Below are 26298 nucleotides of genomic sequence, written 5' to 3' on the forward strand. Positions count from 1 at the left end.
CGCTAGAAACTTACTACATTCACTCGGTGTGTTTTAAAGTTTCACTCGGTGTGACTGCTGAGTTAGCGCTATATGCTAGTTAATGCTGTATGCTAGCGTTTAGGCTGAAGTTCTACTATTTACTTTACAGTTACGTTTTGCAGGTCCATACAGATAAAACACAAACTTAACACTCAGAAACGTCCATTAACAATCTCCAAACAATTGATTATTCCTCAAAATCTGCATCTTCATCTGATACAGACTCAAACATAAGGTCTGATTACACATACACAGAGCTACTGTAGGAGCTGCTCTGTGAAACAGCCAATCAGGGCAGAGCTCAACATTATTATTCATGACCCTTTCAAATAAGGAAATATAAGACCATTTCATTCTGGGGACAAATCCTAGCCATCTAAATAACGTTACATACCTTCTATGTAGATATCAGAGAACAATTTAATATATTATTTCAATGCATTCATTGGCACCTTTAAAGGAATATTCCATTTTCTTAAAAGAAAAATCCAGATAATTTACTCACCACCATGTCATCCAAAATGTTGATGTCTTTCTTTGTTCAGTCGAGAAGAAATTATGTTTTTTGAGGAAAACATTGCAGGATTTTTCTCATTTTAATGGACTTTAATAGAGCCCAACATTTAATACTTAACTCAACACGTAACAGTTTTTTTCAACGGAGTTTCAAAGGACTCTAAATGATCCCAAACGAGGCATAAGGGTCTTATATAGCAAAACGATTGTCATTTTTGACAATAAAAATAACAAATATACACTTTTAAAGCACAACTTCTCGTTTAAATCCGGTCATGATGCGCCAGCCGACCCCACGCAATACGTCATGACGTCAAGAGGTCACAGAGGACGAACGCGAGACTCCGCCCCAGTGTTTACAAGTGTTGAGAACGAGGACCTTTCCTACGTTGTTGTATGTCAACTGATACTAATTAATGTCTTTGTGTCAGTTTATTGTTTAAAATAGTCAGCAAATGTGCGTTTTATATATGTAACACGTGACCTCCCTACGTCACTACGCATTTACGTTAGGTCACGCTGGACCGGATTTATACGAGAAGTTGTGCTTTAAGTGTGTATATTTGTTATTTTTATTGTCAAAAATTACAATCGTTTTGCTAGATAAGACCCTTATGCCTCGTTGGGATTGTTTATAGTCTTTGAAAAAAATTGTTAAGTGTTGAGTTAAGTGTTATGTGTTGGTGTCTATTAAAGTCCATTAAAATGAGAAAAGTCCTGGAATGTTTTCCTCAAAAAACATAATTTCTTCTCGACTGAACAAAGAAAGACATCACCATTTTGGATGACATGGTGGTGAGTAAATTATCTGGATTTTTCTTTTAAGAAAATGGAATATTCCTTTAAAGGTTTGTCATTCACATTGGCTATTGTGGAAGTACTGATATAATAATTCCGGTTTAAAATCCAAAATATCAAATTCCATGCAGGACATCGGGAATTGTACTATTTGATCTCTAAACATCACAAATTAGATGATAATCTGAGCTGAACATTGGAATCGATCGAAGTCCAGGAACTGATTTTCTCTTGGATTCTTGGGAGGGGATAATAGGGGTAAATTCGGGCCAAAAATCCTGTTGTGTGAGTTCGACTTTTTTATGAAAGCAGTTGGTTGCCTTAACTGATGATAAGCAATTCATAAAGTAATTTAGAATATGAACAGTTTTTTATTTAGTAAATTTTCAAATCACATGATTAGCCTTATTTTTTATGGTTATTAGATTACAGTTACCTAAATCCTTAATTTTTTTGTACTTACATGTACTCATGTTTACTCTTTACAATACTGTAAATTACTGTAAATAAAAAACTGTTTTGTGGATGGACATAAGGATAAGATGATCCTATAGATCCATTAGAAATAAAAGTAGAAGTCAATCACAAATATGGGAAGTGCAACAGAATGCAATATCATCATAAACTGATGGATGGCACTGCTGTCCTTAATGCAAATAAGAGTGTTAGTTGAAATAACAATAGTAATTTGCATAAAGCATCTTTTGTGAATAAGATTTCATAGTGATTCTAAACTTTTTTAACTGTAGCGTTAAATACTTTATTTGATAGCTGAAGGTCTTTTGGTTTTCTTTGACCGTCACATTTTTGGACAGATAGATGTGCTTTATTAATACTCTGACGTTTCATTTGCAGAGAGAAAGAGAAACAAGGTGAATAAAAAGCAGTGGTGGAGGCCATGGGTTGATCATGCGTCCAGTAGGTTCAACACAACATCATTATCTGCTCTCACTGTCCTTGTGTCCTTAAGCAGAAGTCAGAGGATTTCAATACTGCACCTGAACTCTGTCACACCTCCTCCAGCAGACTCCACGTCCAGACTTGAAACCTTTCTCATTTCTATTTAAGGCTCCTGAGGCTGGGCTTCATTTTAGAGGCATTTCTGTAATGCAGGACCTTTTCAACTTTTAAATGACCACAAATTATAAACTAGATGATAACATAATGACAAAATAAAAAACATGATTTTCTCACCCTCAAGCAATCCGAGATACATATGTCCATAATCTTTCAGACGAACACAATCATGGGTCGCTAAACCATCGCTTTAAGTTGTAATTAATTTAAGTTGTCAATTAATATGCATATTTCCCATTAGTAGTATGCAAAAAAGACAATTTAATTATGTATTTAGGAACTGGATTTAGTTAAAAGGATAACAGTGATGTTGAGTTCCACTTTAAATATTTAATTTGGACAAAAAGGTAAAAATGAAGAAACAGTTGAAATATTTAAAATATATTTTTATGCTAATTTGTCATACTGGACTTTATTGCACTTGGCCAATAAATTGATGTAGAATTCTTGCCATATTAATTTGATATAATAATAAAATTAATATTAAAATGAATAAATAAACTGTATAAATATGATTTCATCCCCCCAGTAATTTTTTTTGTGATTTATTGTTTTTTTTTATTGTTTATCAACTTAAAAAATTACTTTATTGGTAACGTCTAAAGTTTTTTAAATTAAATTTTCTCACTTTAAAGGGGACATATCACGAAAATCTGACTTTTTCAATGTTTAAGTCCTATAATTGGGTCCCCAGTGCTTCGATCAACCTAGAAAATGCGAAAAAAGATCAACCCAGTAACTTAGTTTTGGTAAACCATTCTCTGCAAGCATGTGAAAAAATAGGTCATTGGAATTTGGCTCCTTTTGTGATGAATTTGGCTCCCCTTGTGATGTCAAAATAATAATGACACCGCCCCTTAATCTGCATTATCCAATCACTGCCCTGCCATTTAGTGCAGAGAGAGAGAGAGAGAGAGAGAGAGAGAGAGAGAAAAGAATTGACAACTTATTTTTGTGCCAACAAAGTGCCAATTTTAACATGTTATAATAAATTATATTATGGTATTTTGAACTTTACCTACAAGATGTATTTTACATCTTTAAAAAATCTTGTGAAATGTCCCCTTTAAGTGAAAAATTTAAGTTGAAAATGTTAAAATATTTTGGGTGTTACCAAATGAAGTAAGTTTTTTAAGTAGAGCAGCTTTCACTTTAAAATTTATATTTAAAATATAATGCATAATAGGAACTGATGTAAAATGAACTGATTTCCACTGATGTAAAACTTTTTTATGCTTTAAACCAAGTATTTATTAAGCCATATAAGCAGGAGTATTTGTAATGAAGTCTTAAATAGATACTGAAGAGCAGCCGGAGGAAAGGTTTCATGTCTGGTTGGTGCTGGTTTGTTGTTATATGGATGCAGGACGTGGTGAACAGAGTTCACAGTAGAGAATCACTCGGCTTTAATCAAATCCATTGAAAAACTCTGATGTGTAAAAGAGAGATTTCCTGCATCGGCTGCTCGACCATCACTGCTCCCCCAAAACCTAAAATTCTGCGCATTTGTCCGTCCGAAAAGAAATGAAACATTTAAATGTGAAAGAATCACGAATCTATATGTTTTTAGTATGAATAACAAATTTTTAACATTAACTGACCAGCTACACCAGAAACACAGTGGTATACATACATACAGCTAACTAAACACACCAGGGCACTGTAAGGGTGGGGTCCGGGTGTGCCTCATACATCTTGAAAAGTGAACCTCCTGACTCTTTGATCGCCCCCTGGTGGCTGGATGCAGTACAAGTCATAAACCCCGCCCTCGCCATGCAAACAAACGCGACTCGGGTCAAAATAAAAAATAAATAACAATCCCAATAAAATTTTTCGAAAGATGGTTTTGGTCCTTTAAGGTAGTTGTTATCATGCTGATATATGTTCAATTGTTCATTTTGGTGATAAGTTTTATTTTAGCTAGAAACGGGGCGTGTCGTTATGATTGACATTTGTGATTGACAGCTTCTCTAAGGGCTTCAAGGGAAGATTGAAGATACAACTAACTATTCATTTTCGATTTTTGTGTTATTTCACACTAACAAAATGAGTTGTATTTAACTTACCTTATTTTAGCAGCCAGTCAAATGAGACGTTCAAGGGGCATGGTTGAATTGGAAGCGCCACCTCCGGGCTATATGGACGATTCCTTCTGCGCATGCCCTAGCTCCAAACGGTTTTTGCTTAACATTTCCCATTATCAGACATTTTACGTTCAGTTAATTACAATGGAAAGAAGTGCCGTTGCTTCGTCCATCTTTTTTACAGTCTATGATGGGGCCACATTGAAAGAACTACAAAAAACACAGAAAAAACTACAACAGGAAGTGATGATATAATACAAAATATAAGACATGACAACAAAACGATTATTATTTTTCTTTTATGGAGCACAAAATGAAGTATTAATCAGCACCTTCATCTCTCCGAATAACATGCCATATAATAATTTACGTTTGTGCATTTGGCAGATGCTTTCATCCACACAGTAAGAGTATATATACTGTAGCTATACTGTACATTTTACATTTATACTATACATGTGGGAATCCAACTCACAACCTCAAAAGTGGTCAGATGTTCATTTGTATGCATGTTTCAAACACCAAGAGGCGGAGAAATGACAGAATTTTTATGTTGGGGTGATTTTTTATCTTGAAAAAACTAAATGGGCAGGATCTCTCTCTTCAAGAGCTGGACGATGTTTTAGATATTGGGTTTGCTATCAAAAGTGAAAGCCATCAAAATCATCAAAAGTGAAAGAAATACCATCAGACTTCCAGTTTTAGTGCTGTTTTATTGTCTAACAGATGGGGTGGTGATGGTATTTCTTTTATTTTTTTGATGTGCTGATCTCAGTTATCAGCTTAATACTCAAACACACGTGATATGCTTAAATAATAAATCAAAGGAATAAAGTTTGATTTTATATAGTGACTGGAATGCTATTTTTTAATATTAAAAATAAAGCATGACTTACAAAAAAGGTCTGTGGTGATACCATAGTATAGTGATGGTATCGGACTATAACACTGTACTATGATATCCAATTGAGTATGATATGAATATGAGTGCCATATTCATATATCATGGTATTTACATTACAGTACATGGTGTTTCAAGTACTGCCAATAATACCATAGTATTACAACTCTGTAAAACATGGTATTACTGTGGTACCTTGTAAAAACCATGGTAATACCATGGTACTTTTTTTGTAAGGAGACATTCTAATCACTATATACTGTAAGATAACATTTAATATTTTTACAAGGACTTTATAGGGTCATTATTTGACTCCGTCCTTTTAAATGGTGTATAAAGTATTTTCCCAGCATCCCCCCCTGCCCTCCCTCTCCACCGTGGCTCTTCTGTTCAAGGACACAAGGCAGTTTCTGTATTCCAATTTCTGTTTTGCTATTTCACTGTGTAACTGCGAACACAGAGTTTTGAAGGGAATTTCTTTTATCAGATGACTAACTAACCCTCCTAGATACATGAAAACGATCAGAGATATGCTTTCAGTTCATTTTAATGTTGATGTGGCTGTGACATTTTTTATGTATCATTATTTATACCCGTTTAATTGTTGTTATAGTCCTTAAAATGAGAATACTGACTATATTTACTCACCCTCATGACTGACTGCTACACTTTATTCATCTTAAGACATAAACTCTCTATACTGATGTCCTGAAATGTCTGCATTTCTAATTCAGAAACAGCCATTGATGCAAATTGCCAAATGGGTGATTTTCACGAAATCCAGATTTAGAAGTTAGAAGTGTCCAGCATCAGAAGCCCTTGAAGCCATTTTTTTTTTGCAAATATAAGATTAAGGTCTGAACTTACTATAACATTATTTTTAGAGGATTTAAGAAATATTTCCTATAGAATTATTTACATATTTTAGATTTTCATTATCAAAAATTATCATTACCGCAACACGATATTACATTAAATATATGAATTTACAAACTCATGTTTCGGTATTGAGAAATAAAAAGTTGTTAGGTACTATGAAAAACAAAATTTAAACTTTTATCTGGAGAGAAAAAATAAGATCTGCTTACCTGGTAGCCATCTTGAGTGTCACAGTCAATTATGTCCCTTCCAACAAATATTTTTTGAAAATGTTAGTTCCTTGAGGGCTTAAACAATGATTGAAAATTGTGCAGAGGATGAGAAAATTGGTCATGGACACATTTATATTCCTTATTATTGTCTTTACATTTATCAATGATCACTAAATATCACATGTTTCTTGTAAATGTTTATAGTATAACATGCACTGAAGCTTTTCATTTTTTTTATTTTTTAATTATAAATATTTCCATGTCAAAGAACCCAAATTGAGTAATGGACACGTTGCGGTAATGAAAATGTTTTCCTTAAATGTGGAAAAAAACAACAAAATTGGTTTGTATGATGTCATTTGAAATCATGTGCAAAATTGTACATGAAGAGATGTTTGTAACTTCTTATTTTGAAAGCATTTACTTTTTTATCAAAATGTTTCTTGACACCTCATAAGTCTAATTTCGCGAGAATCACCACATGCTGTTAGTTGTGGCACATGAAGTAAGTTATTATGATATGCCAGTTGAAAATATGTGGAAAGGAGAATGATCTGTCTCTCTCACAAAGGTGTTTTACTGCTTTTAAAGCTTTGTTATATTGACTTTTATGGTGCTTTTATGTACTGCATTTGGAGTTTCATAGACAAAGTCTTGGTAAATAAAAATGAGCTCTTGTTTTGTTTCTTATATACATACAGTAAAGGTGGAATGACATAAGGATGAGTAAATAATGTCAGAATGCTAGTGTTTGTGTGAACTGTTTCTCATGTACAGTATGTCCATATGGTTTTCAAATATAATTTATATATTAATGACATTTGTTTCAGGTCAAAGGATTGGTTGGTATTTCTCAATGTAGATATGTGCGTCTACAAAGTTGATGATGAATGCAAACAAGCACTTTCGATATTTATATCTGTACTTGTTTAAATAACATTCTCATCGTTCCTCTATCAGTGGTTAGAAGTGGTGATTATTACCTGTTTGAAACTGACAGCGAAGAGGAGGAGGAGGAAGAGAAAAAAGAAGAAGAATTGCCTAAGAAATCTGCCTTTCAGGTGAGTGTCATACTGCATCGTCATTCAGAAGATAAACTTTTTTTCTAAAGTCTTCATTTATAAATGTATATATTTATATATTACTTGTGTTTCTGAATAAAAAAGTTTTCATAGCTCACAATGCATAGTTCACTTGAAATTATACACTCTAAAAAAGTTATTTTCAATCCAGCGTTGGGTCAAAAAGGGTCAAGCCCAGACCCTTGGGTTGTAATGTAATTAGATTAATTGCGATTAATCGCATACAGAATAAAAGTGATTTTTTTGCATAATATATGTGTGTGTGATGTGTGTAATTATTATGTATATATAAATACACACACACACACACACATTCATGTATGTATTTAAGCAACATTTACATGTGTATATATATTTATTTAGATTTTTACATAATCTATATTATATATTAACAAAAAAAATGTATATATAAATAAAAATGTTCTGAAATGTATATATGTATGTTTGTGTGTGTGTGTTTAAATATACATAATATTTACACACAGAACACACACATATACAGTATTAGGGCAAAAATGCCCTTTTATTTTGTATGCGATTAATCGCGATTAATCTTTGCCCAGCACTAAATTTGATCTATGCTTGGATGTTTCAACACAAAATATTGGATTGTTTTAACCTATTGTTGGGTCAAATATTAACATTTTCTGGGATAATTTAACCCAACGACTGGGCTCGGCCCTGAGTAACAATAACTCAGCATTTTTAAAGTGTATTTGCAACCCATCTGACGTCTGTAATGAGTCATGTTTTTGTAGTGCAAAAGGATATTCAATAAAAAAAAAAAAAATTTCAGACTCGGCTTTTATTATAATTCCACCATAAAATAAATTATATGTATATATAATGCACATATAATAAATCTATATCTATTGTATAATGTAATGTTGTGTAGTAGGACTTGTGGATATTGATGCTGTGACTCTTTCAATCTCTCTCCCTGGTTTTTTTGTTCTCAGCGAGCAATCAGAAAGTTTGCTTCGGCCCTCGTGGCTTTACCCAAATCAGTCATTAAACTGCCCAAAACCATTCTTCAGTATATTATCAGGGCGGCAAAGGTATCACCACCGCCGTGCGGTGACCATATGAACTGTTCTGCTTCAGTCTGTGTGTTTGTTGGTGGGGTTTATGTTAATATTTTTAAGCTGCCTTTCCATTCCATGTTATTGCAATAATACATTTGAAGTTATTAAGAAAATAATAAAATATCAAAATAATAACTCACCTAAGCGGGCATGGAATGGAAATGCTTTAGATGTATTGCCCATTGTGACTTGTGTGGTGGTGTTTATGGAAAGATTTGTTTGTTTTTGTTTTATTAAATGATGTGGTCGCTCCACTTTATTCTAATGGTATTTGAAATTGAATTAATTTGGCACTACAAATACCCATGTAGTGCCAAATCACGTTTTTAGTGGAGTGCACCATATTTACTCTTTTGTCCCATCTTTTGTGTACTGAATTCAAACAACTTCATCAAAATATTTCAAGTTTCACTTGAAACTTAGAAAATAGTTGTTTGTATTCAGCGTATTGGATATGATTGTTTGTGTGAAATCCAGCCTTTTCAGGAGATGAGAAAAAATATTTATGTTAGCATCTAAAGAGAATTTACTTATTGCTTATATTTGGATAAATATACATTTTGTGTTTAAATTCAACAAATTTCCTGAAATGGTTGGATGTCCAACATGTTTATGTATTGATACCATTGGAAAACTCTGAGTTCATGAATCATGAATTTACATTGATGTTACTTCGTAGTTTGTGTATCATGCCTGGATTACCGACTCTAAGACGGCACTGAAAGAGAGAACCAAAGGGAGGCGACATTTTTGGAAGCGATATGGACGCGGTCACCGACATAAAAAAGACAATAAAGAAGGTATTATGAGCAGGTCATCTAAAAAGCACAGTACGCTACGGTTGTCGCCTTATGTTTGGTTGAAGGAATTTTGTGGTTTTAGGATAAGCTCGATAACTATTGATTGAGTTTGTGCCATGCTGCTGATGACCTCCGAAAGCTCCTTCTTTTGTCTGTCGTACTGTTTATAGTAATGCACTTACAGTTAAAGTCGATAGGGCGAGACATTTTATTTATGGGACATTTAATATATTTATGGGAAACAAGCTCCACCTATAGGAATGATGTCAGTAATGCTAAAGATCGTTCATCTAGAACAGATGAGTAGCCCAGCACTTTACGCAAAATAAGTGTAATAATAAATGCATTAGCTAACATGAACTAACAATGTGCAATGTAGTTTATCGTCATTTGTTAATATTATTTAATGCCAATCCAATGCATAAGCTTATGTTAACAGTTAAAATTTTTGATTTTTAAAATGTATTAGTAAAAGCTGTGTATAACAAACTATTGTTTACTAACTATTTTATAAACATTTAGGCCACATGTGTCAAACATAAGGCCTGCAGGCCAAATCAGACCCCATGCACATTTGCATCAGGCCCGCGCAATGATATTTAATTCGGGCCATGTATTTGACACATTTGCCTTAGAAGTATTATTTATTGTTAGTTCATGTTGTCTAACAGTGGCAGCCAGTGACTTCTTTTTTCGAGGGCCCTTGATGAGAAGTTCGTCACAACATGTATGTTGCCCGTCGTGTGTGTGGTTCATAATTTCAAAATATGTGTTCTGCGCGTCATGTGAACCATGTGCATCACGTGTCTTGTCAAAATAAGTGCCTGCTGCAGACGCGTCTAAAGGGTTTGTGATAAAAGAGACGCTCGCGTTTGCCAGATGCTCACATAATCTCATGCGTAATCAGAGTTTACTGTTAAGCGAGTGTCTTGCGTGTATTTTGTGAACGTGAGCGTCTCTTTTATCATAAACGGTTTTGACGCGTGTGCAGTAGGCACTTATTTTGACAAAACACGTGATGCACATGGTTCACATGACAAGCAACACACATGAAACTCAGAACACATATTTTGAATTTGCGCTCCTCGGATGAGCAGTCACGAGCCGCCACTGTTGTCTAATGCATTAAGTAATGTTAAATACATGTATTGTAAAGTGTAAAGGGGTGAGGCCAATTTATATTAGTAAACAGCAACATATTTAACAAGTGAGACTTAAACATGAACTGTAAAGTTGGTCTCATTAAAAAGCAACTATCTGTGTGTTGGGTAGGTCATGTGGCAATAGAAGTTGGTGAAGAGGATGGTCAGAGTTCAGAGGATGAAAAAAACGGACCAGGTACCTTCATAAAAAACATTTTTATCATCTTTATGATAAAAACCTTTTAAAAAGGTTCCCCCTGTGGTGGAAATCAAGTTTTTATTTTGGTTTATATATCTATGTGGTGTTTTAAGATGCTTTAAGACAAACAAATTCATCATTCAACACCATTGTTGAGTTTTTTCTCCATAAAATTTGAGTTTTCCAAAGACTCAAAACCACGGTTTGAAATCGCCTTGATTTTCTACTGTACGTCACAAACATGTAACCAATCACATCATCACAGTTGAACGAATGGATCTGAGTTCGAGCCATAGATGTTTTTGCACACAAAATATGCGGGGCTTGCATGATTTCATAATCCCTCGTGGAAAATGTTGCATTTAGTTCACACAAGCACAGCCATGCCCACATGTTGCCATGGGAACGTTATGAAGTGATGTAATTATGGGACGTGAAACAACAGGGTTTTGGGAAATCACTTTTTTTCTCTTTTTCAACCAACCGCAGTTTTTGCAATTTCCCCCAATTTTTGCAAGTTCCTGCATTTTCATTACATAAAATTGCATAAATATCCTGCATATTCCATCACATTTTTTATGAAAACGTGCCGCAAAAATCACAACAAAAAACAGTTTTTCTGGAAGGACTGTTATGTGTCTGAAATTGCTGAATGTAGCATCTATTTGCATATATATCTATGGTCCGGGGTGGTGTGAAAAAGTGGAGGCGAGGCATAATATGTATGTATGTATATATATATATTTTCAGGCTGTTTTAAAGCATGAAGAAACTACTGTCACAAGTAAAACTTTTATTATTACGTTCAAAGATGAGTTTTAAGTGATAAAATTATCGAGTACAGGGGGACTTTAAATGGTTCTTTGTCAGGCTGTACGGTTCCATAAAGAACCTTTAACATCCGAAGAGCACATGTTCTTGTAATGGGAAAAGGTTTTGCAGAATATAAAAGTTATGAAAGAAAGTGAAAGATTCTTTGGGGAACCCAAAAATGGGTTCATTTTTAAGAGTGTGTGGTGTTATATGAAAATATAATTTTAGGTACAGCTCATAACTTAAAACTAAAACGGTTTGCCTCTCCGAATTCCTGCAGACAACATCATCAAGAGGGTTTTCAACATCATCAAGTTCACCTGGGTGCTGTTTCTGACCACCATTGAGAGCATCACCAAGTGGCTGAACTCCGTCTGCAGAGAGTACATTGACATATCCACAGTTCTGCGCATCGAACGCTGCATGCTGACCAGAGAAGTCAAAAAGGTTCACAGTGAACAGTTCTACCAATGCATCATCTGATCTTTCATACTATTAGGCTAAATCATTAGTAATTTTTTCACTAATATATTAACTAATGTGATATCTAAAGAAAATGTGGTTGATGTTAGTCTGACAGGCAGGACCACAGAATAAACTACATTAGGTTATGATGTAGGGTCTTGTATCAGCCTACAGGATACTTGCTTTATAAATGAACAGGTGGTGAAATATTAAAGTTGCCATGAAACGGAAATAGTGATTGTCCCCATCTTAATGTATATCTAAGTAAAACGGCTTTTAAATGAGAAAAAATGTAGGGCGGGACTTGAATTTATCCATCGAGAACTGATTGGATCATTGGAAGTTGGGTCATGTTGCTAATTGCTAATCACTGTGATCTTTTCGAGGAGGGGAGGAGGTTATCATTTTTGATTAAAGATTAAAAAACAATAATTAAATAATAATTTAAATTGAAATGATCATGTGGGATGAACGAGAACGTAGGATGCAATACCTAAGATCTAGCACATCCGCAGGAAAGTACGTAGGATTTATATTTTATTGAAAACCTGTGGTTAGTTCGCTTGATGTGCCACGTGACATGAAACGCTGACTGTTCTGTCGGTCAATAATCCGCTGAAATTTCGTCCCTCAGGGAAACGTCCCATCACGGGAGAGTATCCACGTGTACTATCAGAAGCAGATGAAGCTGAATGTGTCTCGTGAGTCTGGGCTGGATCGGATCAGCGAGGAGGATTCGGGTTCGGGTTCACACAGAGAGCGTCGTCGACGGGCCGGACACAGTATGGACTCTTTTGCATCTAGAGACAGCATTTCCAGGTCTTTATTACTTTGTCTTGTTGTTTTACATTAAATCTGTAATAGTGGATCATAAAACTTTTCTAATGAATGAATTGCACAAAAAACACACATATACGTGTCCATATCATAATCTCATGCTTCATCATATAGGTACAATACATATAACAAAATTTCCGTTTGTAGGATTAGCAATACACTGAGACAGATCTCATTTGTGATATTTTTTGGAAAATCATCATTCCTCATAATTTCATCTTTTTGTCATCATTGAGTTCCACATCTGTTCATGTTTCCATCCATCAGTGGATATACAGAAGCCACCATGCTGTTTTCCCGTCAGTCCACCCTTGATGACCTGGACGATATGCCCCAGAATATTCCCAAAACCAGCGAGCGCGCTCGGCCCAAACTGCGCAAAATGTATGGCGTGGACATGTCCAACTCTTCCGCGGACAGCGGCAGCAGCATCATCTCCAGGTGTCCATGTTCACCTCTTCATCATACTCATCTTCACACCCATCACTATCAGTTTTGTGTTATTGTTTTGTCCTAGCACCTTATCATTGCAAACCTAACCAAAGTTCTTATCTGCTCACTACTACTGTTTTTCTCATGTTGTTTTTTTCCAGTGAAGCCACCCAGTGCATCACACTGTTTTCTCGGCAAGGCACAGACGATACCATAGATGAGGCTGAGAACGAGCAGGACCAGTTGGAAGCAGACAAAATGAAGGAAAAAGACGAAGGAGCTGACTTGAGACAGCAGTCCATCGAGGATAAACCTGAGGAGGCAGGTCTTGAAGACGTCACACTGGATATTACAGAGGACGAGATGCCGGAATTAACTGAGAAAGTAAGCGAAGACGTGATGCAGGACAAGACAGAGGAAGTGATGGAGGAAAGTCCGTGGGATCCGGTAGATTCAGACGAAGGACGTGAAGAAGTTCAGGTCTCTCAGGGGGAGTTTGAGGTGCACATAGAGGAAGATCAATTTGTTACTGAAGAGGAAGATGGAGAAGAGCCTCTACGAAGAGACGACGGCGAATCGTCAGGAGCTGAGAATGGGCACACAGACCTGCACAGCGGGCAGCTTTTAACCCCAGACACAGAGATGCCCAACACCTCTGATGCAGATGTGCCACCTAGTTACAGCAAAGCCGTGAGTTTCGACCGTCTGTCTATGAGCTCAGATGAAAGTGACAGTGAAAAACGTCTGATGCTAATGACGCCCGACAGCAAGTCTGATCTGGACGACTCTCTGTTGCCCTCGATGACCACTGAACTGACTGCCAGCGAGCTACTGCTCAACAAGTGAGTAAACTTAGATAGCCAGATGTGTTCCTGTAGTTCAGATTAGCATAAGACCAACAGTAGCCTTGTTTCCGTCACCGTGATTTTATGTATCGCATCAAAAACAAGTGATTGAAATGCCAAATTTCAAATACATATCTCTTAATTTGCAAAAAAAAAATGTACACTCGCTTGAGGTGTTTTTTGACTTAAAGTAAATGCGAATATTTGGAGATGGAAACATATTTGCCGAAAAAATTCTAGATGTTTCAGCTGACATTGTCTTTACCATATATGTTGTTATCGTAATGCCCTTGCTGCTAGTGCCTGCATCAAAAATTCTGCATTCCTTCTTTTGTGCACAGCATTCAGTTTGGCAATTACAAGCTGGACTGCTAGTAAATTAATAACTTGCCCCATCGTGACTACATGCAGTCCTGTCTCCATTATCCAAGCGTGATTCCCTGTGAAACCCAGTTAGAAAGTCTGCAGACGTTTCCTAATTACTGGACATTTCCAAACCAGAATAAGTTTTTTCAAGTGGCAGATTCCTGATACCGCTACAAGAATCCCTCTGAATATTTTTTACTTAAGTCATGAATGCCATGCAGCATTACTTTTTGTCTTCGTGTTTTCTTGTGATCTAGACATAAAACAGTTAATGAGGTGATGTTAAAGAAAAACGATACTATAGTACATTTTGTGATCGAATGGTTGAAAAACACTTTTCTCATTTTTGGAAACACCATTATTGTACTGCAGCCTTGTTAACAATGCCAAGATCATAGCTTTGATCCAAAATTAAAAATTGTTTGAATGCAAGAAGAAAGTATATTTATAATTACATAATTATTAGGGCTGTCAAAAGATTAATCGCGATTAATCGCATACAACATTGTAGCCAATTTAAGTGGGAATAATTGTTGGGATGTCCTAACTTTTTCTTCCGTGAGAATTCACATTTTTGTTAATATTTTGTTAAATGAGTAAAACTAGGTCAGTTTGTTGTTTACCTGCACTTTCTTTTCCAGACAAAAGTAAAACAAGATGAAAACCAGTGATATGTAAATATTTCTTAATAAAGAACAGAGAACATTTTGTATTTATACAAAAATAATTACACGCAGTGCGCACACACATATTATGCAAAAACATTTACTTTGTATGCAATTAATCGGGATTAATCTTGTGACATTAGTTAATAATATTTAGATTGTGATCAAGTGGATGCATTTAATTTATGAATGTAATATAGTTTTTACCTATGAATAATTTATTTTATTATATTTAATTTTGATGTCTGTACTCTTGTTTTTCCTCCAGAATGTTTTATGACGAGGAACTGGATAATTCCGAGCGTTTTTATACTTCCCAGCCGCTGGGTCTGCAGCTATGTTATGCTCTTTATAACCTGCTGGTGGCGCACTCAGAGATGGTGTGTTTCCTGGTGATCATCCTCAACCACATGATCTCAGCGTCCATGGCAACGCTGGTACTGCCCATCCTCATCTTTCTATGGGCAATGCTTTCTGTTCCACGACCTAGCAAACGCTTTTGGATGACTGCCATTGTATACACAGAGGTAAGGTTTTGAGGTGTATTTGGTATCTTTAATTACATGTTTTTTTGAATTAAGTCTTTACATTTTCCCTGATGTAAGCATGAAACTATAGAAATAAAGTGAGAAGGTAGGAAAAGGTTCTATAGTTCAACCTTTTTAATGGTTTTTATGTACCCAACTTGGTTTTTATGTATCACTTGGTAACACTTTACAATAAGATTGCATTTGTTAGCATTAGTTAATGCAATATCTAATGAACAGTGAATTAACATGAACAATTGCATTGACATTAACTTAAGTCCACTCGATCGTCTTGGTTGTTGAACCAATTATATTAGATTTTCCTGTTGTGTGTGTTTGCGAAAACTATATTGCTTATTCATTGTTTGTTTATGTAAGCTAATGCATTTACTAAAGTTAACAAATACAACTTTATTGTAAAGTGTTACTTAATTAAAAAAACTCTAAATCGTTTCTTTTTCTGTCTTTCAGGTTACCATTGTCATCAAATACTTCTTCCAGTTCAGTTTTTTCCCATTCAACCAGGACCTGGAGATGCACAAGAAGAAGCCGTACCATCCGCCCAACATCATCGGGGTGGAGAAGAAAGATGGTTATGTACTTTATGACCTCGTCCAGCTGCTTGCACTCTTTTTTCACCGATCCATACTGAAGGTTTTCATTTTAAATCTTCTGCATGCTGTCAGCTGTAGTGTTCATGAAAATTCCTTTCAAACTGTGAGCAACAACTTTTCATGTATAAATTAGCAGCCATGTTGCCTGAATATAACAGCTACCTTGTTCAGTAGTCTGGGCAATGATCAGGGAGTCGGCCATTTTGGGGGCTGTCTCAGTCGCAATCTTTCCAATGCATTGGAATGTTCGTTCCCTAAAAATCTCCACTGTCCAATGCAAAAACCAGTGAGCATCGATTTGATTGTCCCTATATTTCCTTAATCACGTGACCTTTTCTCAAGCTCTCCAACTGAAACTGTGTGAGCCAACTCAATAAACTTTATGAAACGCGACAGAACGTTTAAAAAGACAAACATTTGTTTTAATTTTAATATTATATTATAAAATATTTAAAATAACATTAAAATGTAATATTCCCTCCAAATTTATGCACGGATATGTAAGAGAAAAATAAAAGTGTTGAAGTCAGAGAGATGTTGGTTTGCCAATTGTTGATGAATATTAGCTGCATATTATCATAATGGGCCCTATCTTGCACCCAGCGCAATTGACTTTGTCAGTGACGCATGTATCATTCGTATTTTGCACCGGCGCACAGCGGGTTTTTCTATATTTGTTATTTGTTTATAAACTCTGTATTTTTCTTTTAAATATATATATATATTGTTTTCTCTTAATTGACGAGATACCTCGTCAATGGCGGGGAAAGAGTTAATAAAGACACAAACCTTCTATGGACATTTGTTCAAATCAATAACCTATAGGAGGAAATATTAATCATGAGTTTTGAATTACAGAATCAAGCAATTATAGGTCTTAAGATTTTTTTTTATCACACTGATCTATTGCAGGTGTTGTAAAGTCTTGTTCTTGTTCAGTACTTGTTTTCTGTTTTAGGTTTGAGATATTTTGCAGCCTCCAGTAAAGAATGCCAAGATAGAAACATAATTTATCAGACATTATGAGATATAAACCAAGCCACTGGACTGTTGAAAGCTTAAAAACCATAAAATGGATTTAAAATCAATTTGTAATGCTCGTGAAATAATGCTAGCGTAAGGTTGCTCTTCTTTAAAGGTTCCAACGTGGTTTTGAGTTTGCTCTTTTTGTGAGGCAGCTATAGTAAAAAATGCATTGTCAATTTTTTAGTCGGTTTTGACTATGGGTTGATAAAGAGCGCCTGTAAAAACACAGTAAATGTGTGATTTACAGCTCATCCATAAAAGGCACAAAACGTCCAGAAAATGCTGCTCTTGGCACTAAATGTGCTGGGTTTTATATCAAAATGTCCAAATAGTTTATTACATAAGTGATCAAGAATTTGATTTGTGCTAAAAATATAATCCCGGGACATCTTTTTGTCTCTGTTTGTTAAAGTGCCTTTTATCTCCCTGTAGTTTAGAGCTTTGAATGAACAGGCAATGGACCTGAAATAAAGCAATTTTTTTCAGTCTCGCAGTATTTTAAATGCTAAAAACTTGGTTTTCATCTGTTTTGATTATCCATGCCGTCTCTCTTCAACTCAGTGTCACGGCCTCTGGGATGAAGACGACCCTAAAATGTCACGGAGCGGTGGTTGTGTCAGTGAAGATGAATCTGAGGATGAGGGGAAAATGACGGTGTCAATGACGTGTGATGAGGAGAAGAGGAGTTCTCCGGCGTTCTCGCTCAAGTCTGTAAACCTTGGGACATCCATGGACTCGCAGCAGGTGAACGTGCAGATCCGTTATCCCGAGCAGCGGGCGTATCTGCGGCGTCAGAGCACCAGCGGCGGGTCTCACATCTCTAGACGCTCCTCTGCCAGATCCAAACGAGGTGAGGAGTCTCATACAAACGTACACGCTGGAGCTTTACTTTTTATAATGAATTTAGTTTTTTTAATGGCAAAAATGAGTATTGTGATATATACATTTTTTTAAATATATTTAATTAAATTCTACTGCCATGTTCCATGTTTAGAAATAGTTATAGATGGTGAAACACCTACTGTATGTGTACACTAGAGGTCCCACAGGTCCACTTAGATCCGAAAACCCAAGGTCCGACCCTAAAAGTTTCACTTGTATCTCGTACACGGGTCGGGTATAATATTAGCAGCATTGGGGTAAGACCTGAACTATCTTGCGTGTGTGCATCAAGTCCATTTCCAACACCTCTTCTGTTTGCCAAGAGCACTTGCGACATCGTGTGGCTGGTGGGTGGTTAATTTTCATTGGGCCAGACCTGTCAATCAATTTTGAATGCACATTTTAGCAGTTACCTTGGTATCGTCGTCAGAAAATAAATGAAAATAAATGGAGCAGCAGGCCACCGAGGTTGTCTGACTGGTGCGTGCAGGGCACGTTTACATTTAGGTCCAGTTGGGTTAAAAAAAATTTGGGGTCGGACTCTGCCTAATTTTTCTCAGGTTTTTCTTGGGTCGGGTCTTTAAAAAAAATATTTATGCACTTCGGGTTCGGATAAAAAGTGATTTGGGTCGTTTCTGGTTGGGTACATTTCTTTGGACGCGAGAGGACCTTTATGGTACACACAGTCTACACGTGGCCGTAGTAAACAAAACCAGTGAAAACTTATAAGTAACTTAAATGTAACTCTCTGTGATAAATAACTGTAACGTAAAATTCAACTTAATATTTCTTAATGACACTATCAAACACACAACATTTACAGATGAGTATTCGTTTTGTCTGGGTTTGGTTTGCGGTGACGATTGTTGGTGGTTTGTTTCGCAGGCAGCACAAGTACGCGGAACAGCAGCCGCAGAGCTGACGATGAGCCTGAAATACCACAGAAGAGCCGGAAGGAGATGATCACGGAGAAGATCAGAGAACAGCTCATTAAAGCCAAGGTTTACCTGCTCAAGAAGTAAGTGTTAGTGTGTGGGTGCCTACTCAACCATATTTTGGGGACACATTGGTACCCGAAAGAAAGAAACACTTTTTGTATGCTAAAAATATAGTAAATAAATTATTTTAATGTAAAAATAAAGAAGGTTTTGTGTTAGGATTATAGTTTGGGTTAGGTGTATAGTGTTACTAACTAGCTATATAAAACTTAAGTCTTAAGTCATATGGGTATATTTGTAGCAATAGCCAACAATACATTGTATGGGTCTAATTATTGATTTTTCTTTATGCCAGAATCATTAGGATATAAAATAAAGATCATGTTTCATAAAAATATTTTGTAAATTTTCTACCATAAATATAAAAATGATATACATTAAATACTCTAGAACCTTTTGGTCTAAATGAAGAATAAAATTTAACATGCTTTCTTTAAACATTTAAACATATTGGATATATTCAATTCAATTTTATTTAATTAGCGCTTTTCACAATTGTTAATTGTTGCAAAGTAGCTTTACATGAGTAGATGTATAGGGGAACACAGAAAATCAATAGATAGTATAAGAAGTAGAATATAGCGGCTCAGGATAAACCGTTCAAGCGAGCGTAGTAATAATGTAAGGTATACAGTAAAGTGCTAAGTTAAGCCAGAGTTGGCTGACTCTCCCTGGGACGAAAAAACCCCCTAGGAGAAAACCCGGTGGGAAAAACTCCTAGAAGGACAAAAACCCTTGGGAGAAATTAATATATATATTTATATATATAAACACGGTAGGGATAGGAAGCGGGTAAGCGGATTAAACTTGTTCAGCCGGTGGTCGTTGGTCGTGCATCAGCTGGGCATCACGTTGAAGGACAACCAGTAGATCAGTGGTGCGATGACCTTCACATCAACAGGAACTGGGTCTGTTTGTCTCATTGTCTTCGGGGTCGAGGACGAGACAGGGAAACAAAAACAGAGTTCTATTAGCGTAGGGGCCATTCGCATGTAATGCAAGTGTCATACATTATAGTGGTTTAAGTCAGCTCAGTTGCAGACAGGTTAACTATTGCGGCAATAGTATATTACCCATATGAGGTATGTGAGTGCTTTGTTCTAGACAAAATAACTACTGCGGGGAAAAGTACATTTACTGGACAATCTATGTGAATGCTTTGTTAAAGAAGAATGTCTTAAGTTTAGATTTAAATTGATCGGCTGTGTCTGATACTCGAACATTATTTGGTAAATCATTCCAGAGCTTAGGGGCTAAGTAGGAAAAGCATCTACCACCTTTAGACACTTTTGATATTCTAGGGATAATAAAGTTACCAGAATTTTGTGATCGCAGTTTACGTGGTGGATTGTATTCTGATAGTAGTTCTTTAATATACGAGGGCGCTAGGCCATTTAAGTGTAAATCAGGTCGTAAATGTTTCATGATTCATTATTATTATTTATTTTAGATAAATTCTTCATCTCGGTCTGTTTTGTCTTTTCAGATTGGTGGAGATTTATCAGCCCATTCGTCAGTTCTTCTACAATCTGATTCACCCCGAGTACAACGCTGTCACGGACGTTTACGTCTTGATGTTTCTGGCTGACACTGTTGACTTTATCATTATTGTCTTTGGCTTTTGGGCATTTGGAGTAAGTCTGATAGTCTTTTATAAGCAAAGTATGTAATTTTGGATGTTAATGTCCCCATGAACAGGAAGAAACAGTTAACTTCTGTGTTGTGACCAGGGCTGAAAATGGGGAAAACGCGATAAGATGTGGTCCGGGGAGTGAATTTCAAGGGGGAGCGGAGTTTCAGGGAAAAAAAATTATGTTATATTATTTTAAACCGAAGTCATCTAAAATCCCCCAGTGAGTTTCTGTAATTTACCGCCCTGGTTGTAATGTATTTCAGAGTAAAACTAAATATCACATGAGAGAAAGAGCAAGCATATTCAGAAACAGACAGTTGGAGGGGGTGGGGTTAACGGATGCTCCGTCCAAGCCGTCAAACTTTTTTAGATGAATACAAAAACAATAATGACCCACACAGATAAATTGCTTACAATGAACACTGCAATATTACATTAATAAATAAAAATCCAGAATCTTAGATGCAAAAGCCTCTAAACATCAAAAACGCTAAATGCCTTAGCACGTATTACACATTCAACAAATACTTTCTCTTCAAATCTGCTTAATCCCAGCCTAAGGCCATTCACATATACCGGTTTTGTGGCAGAATCCATTAGAAGTCTGATAAAAAATGTTAATTGACAAGAAAACATGTCAGACACACTTAAAGGGTTTTGCATCTGAGCTCTTCAATTGTCAGTTTTGAACCCATGGGGACTTTAAAAACAGTTGCTACTAATGCTGCGTTCAAACCAGCCACAGTAGAGGCATCAAGCCCGAGTGATTTTAATGTTAAGTCAATGTGAAGACGCATTGACGCACGTCTGGAGGTCTCGCTGCACGAATAAGGGTTTAGTGCGGCGCTGAAGACGCGATTCCGCCTTATTCCCGCGTATTGAGCGTTGCCACTGCAAATGCGCGAGTTTAAAAATTGTAACTTTGCCAGAAAAATGCACCACGTTAACCAATCAGGAGCTTGCTCTAGTAGTGACGTGATAACAGAAAGCAAGCAGGGTTCAGAGGCCCCTCCCGTGACGCGAATTTCCGTGCGAAAGTCGCGATGACTAGAATTTCACGAGTGAATGAAGCTAGTAAACTCAATGGGGCGGTTTCCCGGACCAGGATTAGCTTAATCCAGAACTAGGCCTTAGTTTAATTAGGAAATATAATTCGTTTTAACAAACATGCCTTACTAAAAACATTACCTGTGTGCATTTTGAGGTAAAACAAAGGGCACTGATGTATTTTAAGATATGTAAGTGCAAGTTGTTTTCAGTTTGGAGAGCTGTTAAAACTGTTTAAGTCTAGGACTAGTCTAATCCCTGTCCGGGAAACCGCCCCAATATGTTCAACACAAACTAGACGTGGAAGATGCGATTTTGATGCCTCAAATGCGGCTGGTGTGAACCCACGGTAAGACTTCATGTTACCTTAGAAAACATCAAGTGCTCTTAAAAACAGCCACACTTTGGTTGGATTAGGCACCATGTTGTTTTATGGGTATTTTTTGTTGATTCTTGTTATCTTTGGCCGATAGAAACATCAGGGAGGTGCCGATATCACATCCTCACTATCTGAGGATCAAGTGCCTGGCCCGTTCCTCGTCATGGTTCTTATCCAGTTTGGCACTATGGTGGTGGATCGTGCCCTTTACCTGCGTAAGACAGTGATGGGAAAAGTGGTCTTCCAAGTCATCCTGGTGTTTGGCATACATTTCTGGATGTTTTTCATCCTACCGGGAATCACGGAGAGGTAAAGGAATACTGGGAATTTGGCAAGCACTACTTAACTACTTAATAAATTCCTATTAAAGGTGCATTGTGTAACTTTTAGAAGGATCTCTTGACAGAAATGCTATGTAATATACATAACTATATTATCAGTGGTTGTGTAAAGACCTTACATAATAAACTGTATTGTATTTATTATCTTAGAATGAGACGTTTTTATCTACATACACCGTCCTGTTTCTACGGTAGCCCTAAATGGACAAACTGTTCTACAGAGCATGTTTTGTCACTACGCTGTCTAAGACGATGACGTGTTTGTTCTGTGGCGGCTTCTGTAGCTTCTCTATGCGTTTCGAAAGGGAGGGGTAAACTGTGGACGTGACATTGGCTGCAATTCACAGTCTCACCACTAAATGTCGCTAAAAATCTCCACACTGATCCTTTAAACTGCTGGACTTAAATACGTGTCCTGCAGATCTGGTTTCCAACATTGCTAAATAAACATTCAATGATGGAAAATATTTGGTTAACGCATCCTCTGCATTCCAGATGGTTCATAAGCAGAATTGTGTATCTTGTTTTTCTAGTTGAGTAAAATGGTTGTAATTTAGTTGTGTCTTTTGAAACGGAAATGCTACAAATAATCTGATCATGTTTTTCATCTCTCTTCTCTGCAGGCGCTTCAGTCAGAACAAAATAGCTCAGTTGTGGTACTTTGTGAAATGTATTTATTTCGGGCTCTCTGCGTATCAGATTCGCTGTGGCTATCCAACTCGTATACTTGGGAACTTCCTCACCAAGAGCTACAACTACGTCAACCTCTTTCTCTTCCAGGGGTGAGCGGGAATATTGCATGACATACTATTTAAGTGATAAGTCAGAAAATATGGCCTATACATTTACTGTTAGAGATGAAGAAGTGGTTTGGTGGGATAGGAAATTTATAGCATGGCAAAATGTAAAAAAAATCAATGGACAACAATTACTAGGAAATGATAGGGAACGTAATATTGAAAAATGATGACCCCAATTTTCTTAACCAAACATAATGAGAACAAAGTCCTGTTTCAACATCTTTATAGCCACTTAAAGGGTTTTATGGCACTCTTGACAAAAAAGTCACTTTCTTAAATCAATTTTTTTGGAATAGAATAATCAAGAGTGATAAAACAAAATTGTTTTTTAATCTTCCTCCACCATGAGATTGGAACTATTTATAGTGTTGTTTTAATTAAATAGTTCCTATAACTTTTAAATAATTGCAGTCTATTAACTTTTGTGTTCCTTGGCAGAAAGAAAGTCATACAGGTACATTTATACCATTTTAAACTTGGCTTGATTCTGATTGGCCAGTCTCGACATTTGCAGGTTTGTTATTCCCAGATAACAGCTCTCTCAAAATGTATAATACATGGTAACCCAAATGCTGCAAATCATTTTGACAGGCACAGTTTAATATTACACAAAAGTTACATATAAATATGTCTTTAAATAACATATTTTAAATTATATTTACAAATGATTAAACCAAATAGTGTGTTTGTGACATTTGAACGTCTTATCTCACCTTAAAGGGATAGTTCACCCAAAAATTTTGTCATCACTCACCCTCATGTTGTTCCAAACCTGTATGAATTTTTTTTGTAATGAACAAAAAGAAAGATATTTTGAGGTATACTTGTAAACACCATTGATCTCATCAATTAAGAGAAATGCTTCCCTGTTAATGATGAGTTTTTACAGCAATCCATATTTCCGCTATTATCCACTAGGTGGCGTTTTTACCCAACTTATAAAACACTGAAGCATCCACTGATCCAAAAACAGTAAAAACTAACAAAGTCCTTTACCAAAATGCAGCTTTTTGTTCAAAATTTTGTATTTTTGAAGAAACCTACCCATATTTGAGAGGTAATGAAAAGATAACAAATGAAGATAAGATGAAAACTTTATTGTGTGTTTGAAAGCAGAGAGTCTGTTCTTTCATTTGATTTCGATATACAATTTGATATTGTAGGTTTATAAATTTAAAGAAGAACTTTTTCTGCAATGTATTTTTAGTAACTTTTGTAAAAATCATGGCGGAAAAGAGTTAATGTGCAAAGGTATTTTTTGAAAATGTTTCTGATGGTGCATGTACAGTAAACCTACTTTACCACCCTTACTGTCAAAAACTCAAATGATTTTGAAATCGTCTTGTTTTGTTTGCAGGATATTTCATATTGATTTATTATAATTTTACAGTAGTAACTACTGTACTATAAAGTTTAGTAAGGGAAAAGAACAGAAAACGAGCCCCACAGTTTTATAAATCAATGGTTCTCAAACTGGGGGCCGCAAGATGGTGCCAGGGGGGCCCCAGTTTTATGACATTTTATAAAATACATTAATATATCATGAATTCTGTGTAATTAAAACAAACCAAAAATAAGGCTACTAACCAACAGCTCCTACTTTGTATAATTTAATGTTTTGTTTAATGAAAATGATATGTTTTAGAACAGTTTTTTGTCATAAATTTTCCGCATGCTGAAAAAGTTTGAGAACCACTTTTAAAAACAATCAGTGTGATCTTTGAAGTGTGTGTTGTGTGTTCCAGGTTCCGTCTCATCCCGTTCCTGACGGAGTTGCGAGCGGTGATGGACTGGGTCTGGACAGACACGACCCTCAGCTTGTCCAGCTGGATCTGTGTGGAGGACATCTACGCACACATCTTCATCCTGAAATGCTGGAGGGAATCTGAGAAGGTCAGAGGCAGTGGGTGAAGCAGTAGAGAACCTACAATCATAAAAATTAAGAGTTTTTACACCTTAACGTTTGTTTCAGAACCTGCTGCATTTTCTCCCTTGGTTCAGTTTGTTTGCTTGATGGTGAGAAAACAATCCAACCAAGCGGACCAATAAACCAGGCTGAATATGATGCATAATATCATACAAGCAGCAGTGTGTGAAAATACGGTCAGACCAATTGTCCAAAACACTTTAAAGTACTAAAATGTGCAAGGTGTTTAGCGAGCGCCTTAAAGAGATTGGCTTTAATCGCTTAGAGGGACAGTGCTGCGATCAAAGTAATTTAATAATATAAAGAAAGCTATAAAGAGACCCATAAAAAACCTGCAGCTGTTGTCTGACAGATGACAGCTACAAGTGAAATCCCAGACCATACGTCAGTGCATTCTCTTTAGGGACTCATGTCTTTTTTTAACAATTTTTTTAAACTTTGCCTTGTAAAAGCAAACCGAACTAAGAAGAAAATGCAACATTGTAACCATTTTAATCCTTGTTTCTAAATAATGCAAATGGTCTACAGGTCTGAAAACACCACAAGTTTCCAGAAATTGTTCTTCGTCAGTCTGTATGGTTCTTAATGGTGCGTTCAGACCAGACGCAAAAGAAGCGCTAAGAGATTTACACTTTAAGTCAATGCAAAGACGCGATAGACATATGCAAATAATGTGAATTGAGCTTTTGACGCGCATCATGTGATTCGCGCAAGTTGAAATATCAGAACTTTGGCGGATATTTGTAGAAACAGTCTGGTAAGTTGTAAAAAAATGCTCTTTACTCAATTTGAGCTATATATATATATATATTATAAAAAATGCTAATGACAAAATTTCACACGCGAATGACGCTAAATGAGTTAAAGGGGACATTTCACAAGACTTTTTTAAGATGTCAAATAAA

The 26298-nt window shown here is 36.1% G+C and overlaps 1 protein-coding gene across 1 annotated transcript in view; it reads left to right on the forward strand.

Annotated features, from left to right (window-relative positions):
- piezo2b (piezo-type mechanosensitive ion channel component 2b) overlaps nt 1-26298 on the forward strand; it is a 115259-nt gene that overhangs the window by 76134 nt on the left and 12827 nt on the right. Inside the window, exons 31-47 of the mRNA XM_065262379.1 lie at nt 2191-2253; nt 7449-7549; nt 8530-8628; nt 9335-9455; nt 10728-10793; nt 11890-12056; nt 12709-12893; nt 13179-13352; nt 13505-14185; nt 15488-15746; nt 16218-16400; nt 17948-18236; nt 19154-19286; nt 20753-20900; nt 22420-22634; nt 23290-23448; nt 25212-25359. Coding sequence (XP_065118451.1) covers nt 2191-2253; nt 7449-7549; nt 8530-8628; nt 9335-9455; nt 10728-10793; nt 11890-12056; nt 12709-12893; nt 13179-13352; nt 13505-14185; nt 15488-15746; nt 16218-16400; nt 17948-18236; nt 19154-19286; nt 20753-20900; nt 22420-22634; nt 23290-23448; nt 25212-25359 — 3191 coding nt within the window. The remainder of the gene's footprint in view (nt 1-2190; nt 2254-7448; nt 7550-8529; nt 8629-9334; nt 9456-10727; nt 10794-11889; nt 12057-12708; nt 12894-13178; nt 13353-13504; nt 14186-15487; nt 15747-16217; nt 16401-17947; nt 18237-19153; nt 19287-20752; nt 20901-22419; nt 22635-23289; nt 23449-25211; nt 25360-26298) is intronic.

The sequence above is a fragment of the Paramisgurnus dabryanus genome, chromosome 6, assembly GCF_030506205.2.
Source record: "Paramisgurnus dabryanus chromosome 6, PD_genome_1.1, whole genome shotgun sequence".
Classification (NCBI taxonomy): domain Eukaryota; kingdom Metazoa; phylum Chordata; class Actinopteri; order Cypriniformes; family Cobitidae; genus Paramisgurnus; species Paramisgurnus dabryanus.